The sequence below is a fragment of the Monodelphis domestica genome, chromosome 6 (genome assembly GCF_027887165.1).
Source record: "Monodelphis domestica isolate mMonDom1 chromosome 6, mMonDom1.pri, whole genome shotgun sequence".
NCBI classification, from domain to species: Eukaryota; Metazoa; Chordata; class Mammalia; order Didelphimorphia; family Didelphidae; genus Monodelphis; species Monodelphis domestica.
Genome location: NC_077232.1, coordinates 89,169,604 through 89,184,541, shown reverse-complemented (window position 1 = coordinate 89,184,541; position 14,938 = coordinate 89,169,604). Strand labels below are relative to the sequence as shown.

General features: G+C 36.6%; 1 protein-coding gene across 4 annotated transcripts in view; it reads right to left on the bottom strand.

Moving 5' to 3' along the window:
• Nucleotides 1-14,938, bottom strand: part of C6H4orf50 (chromosome 6 C4orf50 homolog) — a 163,282-nt gene that overhangs the window by 129,286 nt on the left and 19,058 nt on the right. For all 4 annotated transcript variants that reach the window (XM_016423325.2, XM_007496755.3, XM_007496754.3 and 1 more), the window contains exons 5-6: nt 13,032-13,159; nt 2,423-4,444 (exon numbers count right to left, since the gene is read on the bottom strand). In XM_016423325.2, the coding sequence (XP_016278811.2) occupies nt 2,423-4,444; nt 13,032-13,159 (2,150 nt within the window). The remainder of the gene's footprint in view (nt 1-2,422; nt 4,445-13,031; nt 13,160-14,938) is intronic.

Genomic DNA, 14,938 nt, shown 5'->3' with positions numbered 1-14,938 from the left:
CTGTCACTGTGAATTCAAAGAAGGGGAAAGCAGAGGAAGATAATAAATGGGAAAAGACCATAGGCAGCTTTGTCAAAAACTTGTGAAAAATTAAAGATTTCTGGAATGAAATGAGCCAATCTTGTCACTTTAAGTACAATGAGGTAGAAAGATTCCTAAACTTAGAGTCAGGGGACTTGGGTTCAAGTTAGATTTTACTACTTACTTCCTGCCTCTAAATCCTATGGACTTTTAGGGAGATAGCCCAAATTCTTGTCAAATGGGACAAACCACATCTAGGCCTTGGGCAAAAGGCACTAGAATAAGCATACATAGATTTCTTCTTTGGTTATTTTAGCTTCTAAACATATTAGTAGGATGCATATATAGATACACATATGCACATATATATATTTATAAATATATACATATATGATAAGGAAAACTTGGTTCAATTGGCCCTAGGCTACACATAGATTGGAAGTCTAAATCTATCTTCTTGGCAGGTATGCTTATAAAGCTTGTATCTTGGAGAAGAGTGGGGGAAGGATCCAGACATAATTTTATTAGTATAGGAAACTCTCAATGTGGAAATGCTCTCCACCAGTTCAAATTAACACCTCTTTGATAATTTATCTTTGAAAGCTGCATAAGACACTTAGACTATCTGTGAGGGCACAATTAGACAAAATTTAATCTGGGATCTTCTTTAATTCAAGAACTGTTCTACATCCATTATACTAGACAGTCTCTTAAGGGTATTTGTTAAGAACAGTATCATCAAGCTATAGCAATATAAATCAATCATCTAATTAAAGAATCCCAAATCATCATGATGGAATTGTATTTTTTCTAAACTAGAAAGTTACCCCAATGTTCATATCTTTCATTCATTCAATTATTCACTCAGCGAATTTCATTAAATAGCTGCTGGGGGCTAGAATATTGAATTAGGTGCTCAGGGAAGGAACAAAGTTCAATTAATCAATCATAAAGCACTTATTTTGTGCCAGCTTTCTACCAGGAAACATGCTAGGCCCTGGGGATGTAGCCCAAAATAGAAAAAAAAAGTTGCTGCCTTCAAGATAAGCAAAGACACTGCCCTAAAAGAGTGGTATGGGATCAGGTTATGAATGGCTTTAAAAGCCAATCAGAGGATTTCACATTTGATCCTAGAAGTGACAGGGAGCCACTGGTGTGTCGTGAAGTGGAGAGCTTGACATGATTAGACCTGCATTTTAGAAAGATCACTTTGGCAGCTGAGCACAGGATCAAATGGGCAGGGAGGAAAATCGAGGCAAGGAAAATAATTAGAATTAAAATAGTACAAGTGAAATGATGAAAACCCATCCCAGGGTGGTGGCCGTGCTAAGTAGAAAGAAGGGGATGTACACAAAAGAGTTAAGTGCTGTTAAGGCATTCTATCCAATATTACTGGACAAAGAAGATGGATGAGAAGGAAGAGACACTTTAGTGTCTATGCAATTTAAATAGTGCATACTACAAGTCAGAAGGAAATTCTGTTCTGAAACTCGGATTCAAAGGATGAGCATTTGCTGCCAACAATAAGACTAAGAGAAGGCGACATAAGCACTTTTAGGCTGTTTTTAGCAATGGTGGTTTTGCTGTATGGAGAAATCTGCAGGGTGTCAGACTGAAAAATTCTTGTGAAGGGGAGGCTGCCTGGCAAAAGATTTTTCATGCTTTTCTAAATTAAATCTTCCTGTAAATAAAAATACACAAGAGTGTTGGAGAAATTTAGTTTGAGACTAGTTAAAATTCTCAGTTCTTGTTCATACAAACTCTTAAGCACCTAGTGCCATACTTGAGGAGGACATTATCTACAGTGGGGTCCAGTATATAACCCTCCATTCTAACTCTAAAGCTCATTATTTTATACTGCCTCCAGAACCAGAGTATTGGATCCTAAAATGAACATCAGAGATCACTTAGCCCAACTCCTTCATAGTGGCCCAAAAAGGGGACTTGATCAAGGTAGAGAACTGGGGCACAGGGTCAAGGCTTTTATCTCCTAGCTCAGTTTTCTTTATACATTTAAGAAAATAATTTACAAGGGTTTTATAACACTTCGCAAACATTAAATCACCATATAAATGTTGCGTATGATTATGGTGTTAAAAGGGAGAATTAGTAGTTGTGTACAAGTTTCATGGAGGAAGATTTCATATTAATATACAGAACTACTACCTTGCAATTAAGGTTGTACAGTAATTAGATGGACTACTTTGAAAAGGAATAACTTCTCCATCTTTGGAGGCCTTTAAATGGTGGCTACATGACTACTCTCTAAAGATGGTAAGGAAGGGAGTCAGTCTTTAAAGATAGACTTCTGAAGTCACAAGGAGTTTTGAAGTTCTATAATTCAATAATATACTTTTCCACACATTTTTATGACTTATGATATACTTTAAAGCCCACTTACCTGGGAAGAACTGGCTAGTGAATTATGTGCTTGATTATGGAATTCAGATGAACACTTTCCTTTCTTATTTTTTTTTAAATCAGCTCTTTTTTGTTCACACTCATTAGTGGGTTCTTGAGTGTCACTGGAAATCTCAGGGTTCTTTCTCACTAAAAATGAACTCATTCTTGTATTGTGCATATGGAGCTGATACTTTTCACCGTACATGGGGAGTTGCTTTTGTCCTTTAGCAAAAAAAGATGCTTCCTCCAAATGTGATCTTTCATCTCTTGTTGGTCGACCTGAGGATTCAGTTACCTGAATTCCTTGCTCTACCATGTTTGCTTTGGCCAACAACTTCTGGATTTGTTCTTTCAGTTTCTCATTTTGCTTACTGTCTTTGGTTATTCGTTCAATATCCTTTGTTTCCCCCATGGCTTTCTCTTCTCTAACATCTATTTTGTGGAGAAGCTGTTCATTTTCTTCCTTTAGGCTCTGCATCACATCTTGTATTCCTGGCACTAGGTCTTCAATTAGATCTTTGTAGCCATTTCCAAGGTCAGCTATTAATGCCTTAAGTTCTTGGTTTTCTTGTGTAACCTGCTCAGTCATTTCCCGGGCTTCCCTAATGTTCTTTGCCATTGCTTTTTGGATAGTGTGCACCTTCTTCTTCAGTATCATATTTTCTTCTTCCAGGTCAGAAATTTTCTCATAATTTTTCCCATTGCACTCTTCAAGGTCTGAAACTAAATGCAAGTACAGGTCTAGTTCATTTCTTAGTTGAGTCAAGTTTTCTATCAAAATGTTCTTATCTTTTTCAAGTTTAGTGATCCTTTTCAGATTTATCTCTTTTTCTTCTTCTAATGCATATGTTTTATTATTGCATATTTCTTGAGCTCTGTGTAATGTAGTCATTTTAAGGAAAACTTGATTTCGCTCTTTATGCAAGTCAGAAATTAGTTGGAAAAACCTAGCCTTCGTGTTTTCTTGTGCTTCCCTTTTTAGGGGAAATCTGTTCAAATCATCTGTCCAAGTGGCCAATTGGGAATTTAGAATCACTTCATTCACATCAGGCAAGTTCGTAGAATGAGTTTCATTTTTCATCTCTGGGGCACATATGGTTCTAATGTCCTTGCCCTTTTTAAGTTTCACACTTTCACTAACATCTTTCTCATCCCTTCCCTCTAATATTTCTGAAGAATCAACAGCTGTTCCACCATCTGCATCTGCTGAGGTTGTAGGAGTACCAACATTCTCCTCCACATCTAAGGATTTCAAATGGTGAGAGTACCTCCAGTTTTCTTCTTTTAATTGCTTAATTTTCTGTCGATAACTCTCATTTTCTTCCTCCAAGGCAACAATTCCCTGGAAATGCTTCTCTACTTCCTTCTCTAATTCATTTATTTTGATTAAATATTGGCTATTCTCTATATCTGTGACCAATATTGCATTCTCACAAGACTCTGGGCATTTTACACCATGATCTAGAATGCTTGCATTACTCAAGTCCAAATCCAAGTGTTCCTTTTTATTTATTCCATTTTGTGGAACTATATCCTGGTTTTTAAACCATTTTTCTTGCTTGTCTTCTTCCAATTCAAGTTCTGTGGCTCCTACACTTTGGTCAAAAGTCTCCTCAGGCATGCTTGAATCTTTTATGGAAATATCACTTTTTAAAAGAGATTGTGGCTCATCAATAATGGTCTGGGTCTCCTTAGGATTCCAACTTGGTTTCTCGGGGATTTGGGAGACATGCACAGATTGGAGCTCATGAGACACATGGCTCTGAGGAAGTTCTTCTTGGAAAGAATCTTCTAGAACAGCAAGACTCCCAGGAGCAGAAGGGATAACCATGGGCATTAGCAAAGGGATCATGGACTTCTCTAAGAAAGGAAAAGACTCTTTATTTTGTGGTTCTGGCATTGCTCTTGAAAAGATGAGTTGGTCAAAGAAGAGATGATCATCGTTTAAATTGCCTGAGGAAGGTCCACAAAAGAAGAAAAGGACTCTCTTGGGATCTGAGGTGGAGACACCTGAACTACTCTGTGAATAAAGACAATAGAAAAGAGCAAATTTAAAATGGTCATTTGTCACCTTGGCTGCGTTTATCAAGGGGATACTGGATGCTCAGCATAGTGTTAGATACCTTCCTCATAAAGAGTCTGACTAGTCCTTATCTTCATTTAGCTTATAACATTGAGGATGGGGCTGTTACACATTTTTTTAAAAATTACAGATACTTGCAGAATGCTTGGTATATGGTAACTACTTAATATGTGGCAGCCAGGTGGTGTACCAGATTAAGTAATGCACTTAGGATTGGGATGATCTGAGTTCAAATGTTGCCTCAGGTGCTTGTGTGACTGGGAGCAAATCATTCCTCGCTCAGCCATGGTGTCCTCATCTGAAAAATGGGGATAATCAGTCATCACTCACTGGCAGGATTGTTGTTATGAATACAAATGAGATTATATATCTATCACATGTATATCATACCTATGCTGAAAATGCTTTGTTATCCTGGATGCTTTATTTAAATGTTAGTTATTATTATTATGAATGGATAATTAGATTATCACTTGGTTGGGGAGATAAGAATTTACACTTAGGTTCCATATGGTATAGTGAAATATGCTTTGAAATAAGTACAATATGTGAAAGAAAGAGCATTCAAGCCCATCTAGCACCATGTAGATAGTCATTGACAGAGAACAATGAAGGTGGCAGGCAACAGGAGGAGATCTCTAGCTAAAAAGAATTTAAAGGAAGCTAGAGGGCAGGGCCAGGAATATGTCAGATCAGGAATAAAAAGCATGCATGTCTCTACAAAATACCCTACTGTGGCAAATGGAGAGAACTCTTTTTTCAGATGCAATATCTTGTTGCTCAACCCAGATCACAATAACCGAGTCATTGCAAATATCTCCAGAACTTAATTTGCTATCCACTTTCTTGAATTCTTTATGTTACTTCACCCATAGGGTAAGAAGAGGGCACAAAGCTGGATTTGCTCTCTAAGGGATATTGGTGGGTTCAATGATTCTCAACCCACAACCCCATCTGAGCTTATCTACCCAATGCTGCAACTACACACCACAATGAAGAGGCTAGTTTTCATGTAAGTAGGAACAAGACATACACAATAACAAATTGACGTAAAGAATAGGAATTTTTTTCAATGTAAATAGAATTTTTCTTAAATTAATTAAACAATTAAAGTTAAAAACATTAAAAATCACAAGGTATTATGCAACTAAGCACCAGAAAAATAGGAGAAACCATCAGGACTTTGGGATTTCACATGAGGAGGGAAGTTTTTTTGTTTTTTTTTTAGAGAGAACAAGTAGTTTATTGTCTGAGATGCATAAAAGCAATAGCCTAGATTTCTACAGGGCTTTCTAGTTTACAGAGTGCCTATCTCACAGCAACCTTGAGATATTGGTTGTAGTATCATTATTACTGTTGTTGTTATTCGTATTTCACAGATGAGGAAAGAGACTTAGTATACAAGGTTACATGTTTAGTTTGAGGCCACAATGGGCTTGAAACCAAGGTCTCTATCTAAGACTAACATTTTTTTTCAGTAAAAGTTCACTTATCTGGAGATCACTTTCTTTGAAGGCTTACAGTAGCCCTCCATTATCTAATTTATCTTTCACATAGTTGTACTGATATTCCTAAAGCATAAGTCTATCATCCCCCTTTTTCAGTAAGTCTCTACAGGTCCCTAGCTAAAATACAAATTCCTCTGTTTATATTTAAATCTCTTCACAAACTGGGCTCCAACCCAGTTTTCCAAATATTTCACATTATTTCCTCTTCACATACTCCATTCTCCAGTCGAACTTCATTGTTCCTCTACTATTCCATTTCCCATCTCCATTCCTTTAGATAAGCTATTCTTCATACCTTGGATGCTCTCTCTTTTCATTTCTTCCCCTCATAATTCCTTCAAAGTTCAACTAAAAGGCCACCATTACAAGATCTTTTCTGATTCCTCCAATTATTAGTTGTCTGTACTTTACTTTTACCTGGCTATGTACTTGTAACCATCCAGAAGAATGGAAGTTCCTGGAGAGAAGACTGTATTGAGGGTATATATCTATATATCTATATCTACAGATATAATTATATATATACATATATATATATATATCCTAAGTGGGTAGTATACTCTCCCTCCATATCATAGATGCTTAATAAATGTTTCATGAATTAAATAGAATTTTAGCTACAAAATGTAGATTTAACACATTCCATTTAGTTTATTAATGGGAGAGATTTTCAGAACACCTTGAGCAAAAGAATTCTTAAAGATCAATCAACAAGTTTGATTTGAACAAGTCATTTTAGTTTGATTTAGATGTAAAATGAAAGCATTTGACTTTATGATCTCAAGGTCAATTTTATCTCTAATATCTTATAATTCTTTCTACATTGCAAAGTTAAAGGGCTTGCAAAGCCTCATTAATTTGAACTCATTGATATAAAGTGTTTTATCATTAGATGAAAGGTGGTATAGCAGAGTGGGCAGAGAGCTGAGCTCCAAGCCTCAGGCACTATAGATACATATATATATATATGTGTGTGTTTGTGTATATATGTGTATATATACACAAGTCACTTAATGTTTCGGGGTTCCACACAACTCTCTAGGACTAAAAATTGCAAAGATTAAGAGCATTAACTGGAACTGGTTGAGGAGAGTTCATCACCTGGGAGCTTCCTAGATCAGTGAAATCACAGGTCCAAGCCCTATCATTAGATATAACATCCAAAATTGAATGAAAAACATCAAGTCATTCTCTTTGTGATTTTTACATGTCTCATTCCTGAAACCAACACTGATACATTTTAATACAGGACAGATTGTTTAAAAAAAACTGCACATTACAGAAACATACTACGTTATATGAATCATAATTTTTAGGAACATATTTCTGTATTGTGTGGGAAGCTTTAGCCAATTTTCAAAGCATAAAATGGAAATTTATGAATATTGAAGTCAATTAAGGAAATTTTTATTAAGTATCTCTTCAATGTATTATGCTAGAGTCTCAGGAGTTCCAAAGTTTATATCAGTCAGTGTACCTGTCCTCATGGGGGTTACAGTCTAGTCAGGCAGAATTAAGGGAAGATATATGACAGCTACAGTGCATAAATTACACATGATAAGTGCCTTAGGGAAAAAAAAAGATGAAAGACTTGGGAGGTCTTATGTGTAAGATTAAAACTGAATATACAAATTCTCCAAGTATTATTTTATAAGATTTATTAATAATAACTTGAAGCTGAGGAAACAATCGCCTTAGAAAAGAGGAGTTGCCCGGGCAGCAAGAGTTGCCAGGGAAGAGAAGAAGGAGGAGAGTGGGGGAAGAAGAGAGTGTGGGTAGAGTTCACAGAAACTTTTAACAACAAAACATCAGGACATATGGGAGAGGCAGAGGAAAGGAATTCTGGGAAATACTAAAGGAATTCTGGGGATCGTAGTCCTGGGGTACAAAATTCCATCTACACACATGACAGTCATTGTGAGCTTGGAGGAATGAGGGAAGATTTCCCAGAGGAGATAATATTTGAGTTGGACTTTAAAAATGAGGAAGAATTCAATGGAATTCAACAGATGAAGAAGGTCAAAGACAATATTCTGTATGTAAGAAATAATCCATGTTGGTTATAGTGTACAGTCAAGAAGATGAATAATATGTACCAGGTCCAGTAAGGTTATTTTTTAAACCCTTAGCTTCCATCTTAGAATGGATACTGAATATTGGTTCCATGGCAGAGGAGTAGTAAAGGCTAGACAATTGGGGTTAAGGGTCTTGCCCAGAGTCACCTACTTAGGAAGTGTCTAAGATTAGATTTGAACCCAGGACTGCCCATTTTCATGCCTGGCTCTCTATCCACTTAGCCACCTACCTGCCTCAAAGAAAGTTTCTTTATATTAGAATATTGGTGAAAGGCATACAACTGTGCATAGGAGGCAAATGTCTACAGCAATGCATTATGTCCCTGGCGTACTTAAGAGATATCAAGATGCAATCTCAGTTATAGAAACTGTGAGCCAGAGGTGGCGAGGAGAGTGGCCAAAGAGCTATGCTTATCTGGATTGTGCTACTCGTGTATTACGATAATAAACTAGGGCAGTGCAGAAAGCACCAGATTGGGCAAAGTGAGGTAGTTGACTGGAACAATGTTGGACCTGCACTGGGGAAGACCTGATTTTGAAATCTCCATCAGAAATGTTCCACCTGTCCAACCCTGGGCAAGTCATACCCTAAAGGGGAGAGAATATTATAGGAATAGCATATTCCCCACAGGGTAGTTGTGAAGTTCAAATAATATAACATAGGTAATGTTCCTCGCAAACATCATAGTATTATGGAAAGCTTTTCTCCAAGAGATATATGTGTGTAAGATTTTCCTAGACAGACTGGATATTTCTCATGGACAGAGAACCTGCCAAATCTTCCTCATAAGTTCCACAGTGTTCCAAATTGGGCTTCATGTAGAATACTACAAAATAAGCTTATTCATTCATATTCTACAATTTGTACTTTTGATCTCGCAAAAACAGATTCAGCTTCTTTCTTCCTCTATCCAGGGAGCCCCCTTCTCCCATTAGTGAGCTCTTCCCACAACCTCCAATGTGAGGAAGAGCCCAGATGAGTCAGCCTTCATTTACCAGACTTTCCCTCTGTGCCTCTACTAGGTGCCTGCTCATACACTCTCTACCCTTACTATGTTGCCTTGCCCTATTAAAATGTGAGTTCCTTGAGGGTAGGAAAAGCATCTTTTCATTTTTTGTAATTGTATCCCAGCAATTAGAACCCTGCTTAGCACATAGAAAGTGCTTAATAAACACTTGTCACTTTTTCTTTTTTTAAAACCTTACTTTCAGTCAATCAATACTAAATATCGGTTCCAAGGCAGAAGACAAAAGGCTAGGCAATTGAGGCTAAGTAATTTGCCCAGGGTCACACAGATAGGAAGTCTCTGAGGCCAGATTTGAAACCAGGACCTCCTGTTTTGAGACCTGGCTCTCTGTATATGGAGCCAACTTTTGCTGTTTTGACTTTTTTTCTTTTATTCAAAATTAGTTTTACCATAACAACAAGCTATATTTTAGAATCTACAATCTACTTTTATGGCAACTTAGCTCCTTTGATCTATATCAGAGCCCTGTGAATTACAAAATTATAGAATTTTAGAACTGGAAAGAACACCAGAGGCCAGCCTTTCAATCCAAAGCATGACCAAGAATCTTTGGTTCACCATGGTTGAAAGATGGTCATCGAGTCTCTAACACCTTCCAGTAAAGGGGAAACCACTACCCAAAGACCTAGGAACCAAATAAGCACAGAAAGCTTATCTGGAATTGAGTAGCAAGGAAAAACAAAGGTTAGAATTTGTAACTGGATTTCTGATTGTAGATTACCTTCTGTCTTTCTGATTTGGGTAGGCCATAGCAGAAATGTTCTAAATGCCAAATAAAGGCAACTAATCAGATTTAGCCAGCATGGGCTAGATGAATCTCCCTTCATGTAGTGAGCAAGAATGGCAAAGATAATTTTTATCAGTGCTTAAACACATTACTTACTCAAGAGAGTTGGTGAATAGCATTCTGGATTTGTAGTGAAGAAGACATATGTGCAAAAACTGTATTTGACTCAATAGCTATGTAATCCTGGGTAAGCCATTGAGCCTCTATCATACTCTTTCTTTAGTGCTAAAATATAGTTTTTATATATATATATATGTTTGTGTATTATATATAATAAAGTATACTTTATAAAATAATAATAAATGTGAAGTATTAAAATTTTTTGAAGTATTATATAAAGAGGTCGTTCATAATTATTGTTACAGAAAAGCAAAGGACTGATGATCTGATTTTTTAAAAGTATGAAGAGTAAGAATTATATAGTACAAAATAATACAGATTGTACTAGGTTTGCATTTCTGCCAATGATACCAAGTGGAGTGAGTGCATGTACAAAATGTCAGTTGACCTCTACCTTATAAAAGGTGGATATTCCCATCCTCAATGTAAAAAATATTATTATTTAAATTACAAAGTTTAAATTCCTTTTGAGAAGAATTTTAGGTAAAGAAAGATGCTACCTCTCTGAATCCAGAAACTGAACTGTTGGAGAAGACACCATGAAGAAGCCTCCAGAAAACAAGCCGCACAAAAATGAATTTTGGGTGTGGTTGATTGAACATTTATTTTGAATGTATACTCTTATGCCAAAGGGGACTGCCCCCTAACTGGCTTTTTGTCAATGTGTCCAGAAATTATTGGTTTTGTTCTTTTTTTTCTCTTATCCTCAAATTATTGTAATCTTTAAGTTGATTATGTTTTCATGATCCTTTTGGGGAAAAAATGTTTTTTTTTTCCAAAAATGATCACACAGACAAATGTAAAAATGGAGACTTGAACCCAGGACTCCAATCCCCAGAAGTCCTTGGACACTTCCCAGGATGCTTTGTAATCTCACTGAGATCCTCACCTGGGCAGGATCAAAAGTTCTATTTAACTGGTTGTAAAAGCCTACTGAGCCTCTTTCCTGTTTTCACTTCCAAGCAGATGCTTCTCTCTACCTAGCAGGCAAGATGTGAGTGGTTGTGAATGGGCTCTCTGGGCCTAGACACGTGCTTTTCTTACTTGTATTTTCTTAAGTTCTTAATCTTAAACAAAACTCTAAAAATATAATACTTCTAGAGAGAAACTAATTTCTACCTGCCTCAGTTTGGCCCTAAATTTTAATTATAACACTAGTCACTCATGGAGATTCAAGTATGCCTTAGGAGAAAAGAACAAGTGCTGCCAGAAGGAAATGCAAGAGGGAAAAGGATATTATATGATATGATTCTGGGGAATTGTAGCTTATATGAAGGCATCCAAGTGGAAGAGTGGAACACAGAGGGATGAAAGACCATTAAACAATTTGACCTAAATAATAGGCAAAGGGTTTTTTTTTTCAAAGAAGTGAATATGGACCATCTCAGGAGATAGGCAGCACCTTCTTATATGACAATGAAAGATGAGATGGAATAAGAATCAAAAATGTTCTCCCTTTCTTAACATTACTTTGTATTGCTTTTTATATAGTATGTATTTATTTACCTTCATTCTACAAAAATTTATAAAGGACATAATCTGTGCTAAGTGGAGTGGTGGAGAGAGTGCCAGGACTAAAGTCAGAAATACCCCCATGTCCTCAAATCTGCTCTCAGACACTTAGGTAATCCTGGGCAAGTTCCTTAACTTTGACTCAGTGTTATCATCTCTTAGGAGAGGGGAGACTGTGGAGTCAGTGAGACTAGATTGAGGAAAAAGGTCAAGAGAGCCTAAACTATGGTATCAGCTAGGGGAAGAGAAGGAAAGACAAATGTATATGTTATACATCTCTGATAGAATTTAAGCTCCTTAAATTGAAGGACTATTTCATTTTGATCTTTTTATTCTCATCACCTACGTTATAGTGCCTTGCATATAGTAAGTGCTTAATAAATATTTGTTAAACAAAAAGTATGTAAATTCACATATATTATGTGTTGAAAGATCATATCATCTTAGATCTCAAGTTGGGAGGGATCCCAGAAAATATATAGTGGAATCCTTAATTTTATACATAAAGAAAATGAGGTACAGGGAGGTTGTATGACTTAATTGCCTAAGTTCAGTTGCCCGTGTGTCAGAGGTATCGGGTCTGAACTTGGGTCCTCTGACTCTAAAGCTATTGTTTTCCCCACTGTATCCCATGACCTCTGTAATACAGTTCAAGGAAGAAGAGATGGATAGTGGGTTTGTGTGAATTCCTGCAGTGGAAACACACAGAAAACGTATCTGCCTTCTTAGAGCATGTGGCTGAAAAGTGATGGAGAGCCTTGGGAGCTTGGTAGACCAGAGCGCCATGCCTGGTGATGCCTGCCTGTGGGTACAAATGGCCTTACAAGAAGCAGTCAAGAGCTATGAACTCAGAGTCAAAACAGTCTTAGGGGCACATGTAAAATGCTCATCATTGCTGTCAATGTAGGGCTTCCCAAGAAAAATGAGGGTTTGGAGGAAGTAAGCAGCTATGTGACAAGATGGTGTCTAAGAATAAAGACAATTTAATGGTTTAAACTGTGGGAATGCTTGCTGAGGGCTGGCAAGGGCAATGAAACTATCCATTTCTTTTTTCTTATACTGTCTAGTTGGGGCCTTAAAAATAAAAGGGATGAAGGAGGAGAAATTTGCCCATGTTTAATGGGAAAAGTCAGAAAAACAGCAATAGAAAACTTTCAATAATGAAAATCTGAAAGCACAAGGAGAAATTGCTTAAGGGAGAAAAATAAGGTGGAGAATATTGCTGAAAGCACATTAGGGTTGTACAGGAAATGATAACCAATACAAGTTATAAGGAAACACAGAGAATGAACAAAGAAAAGAAAAAGTTGACTCAGCAGCTATAGGTTTCCCAATCTGAGATCTCTTTAGCTAGAAGAAAAATGATTATTTATTATGGATACTGCAAAAAGGATTCTGGGCCATGTCTAAGTTGGGCTCGGGGTTCTCAGAAGTCTCTTCCAGCAATTAATTTCTGACTAGGCAGTTATGTCAGACAGAGAAATCTGACCTCACCTGTGCACCATAAGATATCTTGATTTCTTCAAGGAGTTCATTCAAGTTATCCACAGTAGACATCAAGGCTTGTGATCCTTTCATGCCTCCAAATGAGCCCAAATCACTTTCTTGCTCAGCTTGCAGGGCTAGAATGATATGGTTATGCAACAAATTGAGATGTATCATGAGATATAATGAATAAAACAGCAGGCTTTGGGAACAATTAAGATTTGCCAATGCATACTCATTGCCTGTTATGCCATGTTAGAAAAATGACAATTTTTCTCCATTTAATAAATGCTACCCATTTTCTTTTTTCTGACTATAAAAGATTCCTGGTATTTTGTTTTTCTAGGCAGTACATGACAAAAGGAATAAAACTAAAGATTTCCTTATTTCGGTGGTAGAATTAAGAATTTTTTTTTTTATCCAGGGAAGGGTAATATGGTGGAATTAGGAGACTCAGGGTTTTAATCTAGCTCTTTCACTACCCAGCATCTCCTATAATTACCCTGTTGCTTTTATTATACAAATATATGATCTCAGCTCAGTTATTTTGCTACTCTAAAATTCAGTTTTTTATCTATAAAATGGAAATAATTGTTCTTAATCCAACTGAAATAAGTTATTGTGAGGCCAGAATGAGAAAATAGATGTGATAGTATAAAAGGATGAAATGCCTTAGACACATAATGCCATGTGGAAAAATAAAAACCCATAAAGCTAGCAGGTAAGAAATCTGAATTTGAATCCCAGTACTGAATCAATGTATATATTGTGGAGAATGCCACTTTGCTTCTCCTGGTCTTTGCTTTCCTCATCTTCAAAAGGAGATTAGACTAAATTATCTCTAAGGCTATTTCCAGTTCTATAGTTCTAAATTCTAAAATCTCTTCTAAATCCAGCAGTGATTTTCTACATTCAAAGGTTACCTCTAGCTCATTATTTCTGTTCTGGTATTCTAGATGGAAAGACTCTTCTGAGTCTGATATAAAATCTTCCATTTTATTTTTTATTTTTTTATTTAGAATATTTTTCCATGGTTATATGATTCATGATTTTCCCCCACCCATCTTCCATCCCCCCTCCCAGAGCTGACAAGCAATTCCACTGGGTTATGTATGTATCATTGTTCAAAACCTATTTCATGTTATTCATATTTGAAGGAAAGCAATTCTTTAACATCAAAACTCCAATCATATCTCCATTGAACCATGTGATTGATCATATGTTTTTCTTCCTACTTTTCTACTCCCACAGTTCTTTCTTTGGATGTGAATATCACTCTTTCTCTCATTGTATTGCTGCTAGTAGAAAAATCTATTACATTTGATTATGCCATAATGTCTTTGTGTATACATTTGTGTGTGTATTTGTATATATGTTCTCCTGATTGTGCTCCGTTTGCTCTGTATCAGTTCCTGGAGGTATTTCCAGTTCACATAGAAATCCTCCAATTCATCAGTCCTTTCGGCACAATAGTGTTCCATCACCATCAGATACCACAATTTGTTCAGCCATTCCCCAATTGAAGGACACCCCTTCATTTTCCAATTTTTTCTACCACGAAGAGCACAACTATAAGTATTTTTGTACAAGTCTTTTTCCTTATTATATCTTTGGGGTACAAACCCAGCAGTGGTATAGCTGGGTCAAAGGACAAGCATTCTTTTAAAGCCCCTTGCCCATAATTCCAAATTGTCCTCCAAAATGGCTGGATTAAATCACATCTCCACCAGCAGTGTATTAGTGTCCCAGTTCTGTTGCATCCCTTCAAACATTTATCACTTTCCTTTGCTTCCATAGTGGCCAATCTGCTAGGTATAAAGTGGTACCAATGACTTGTTTTTATTTGCATTTCTCTAATCAAGGGGGATTTAGAACACTTTTTCATGTTCTTATTGATAGTTCTGATTTCATCATGT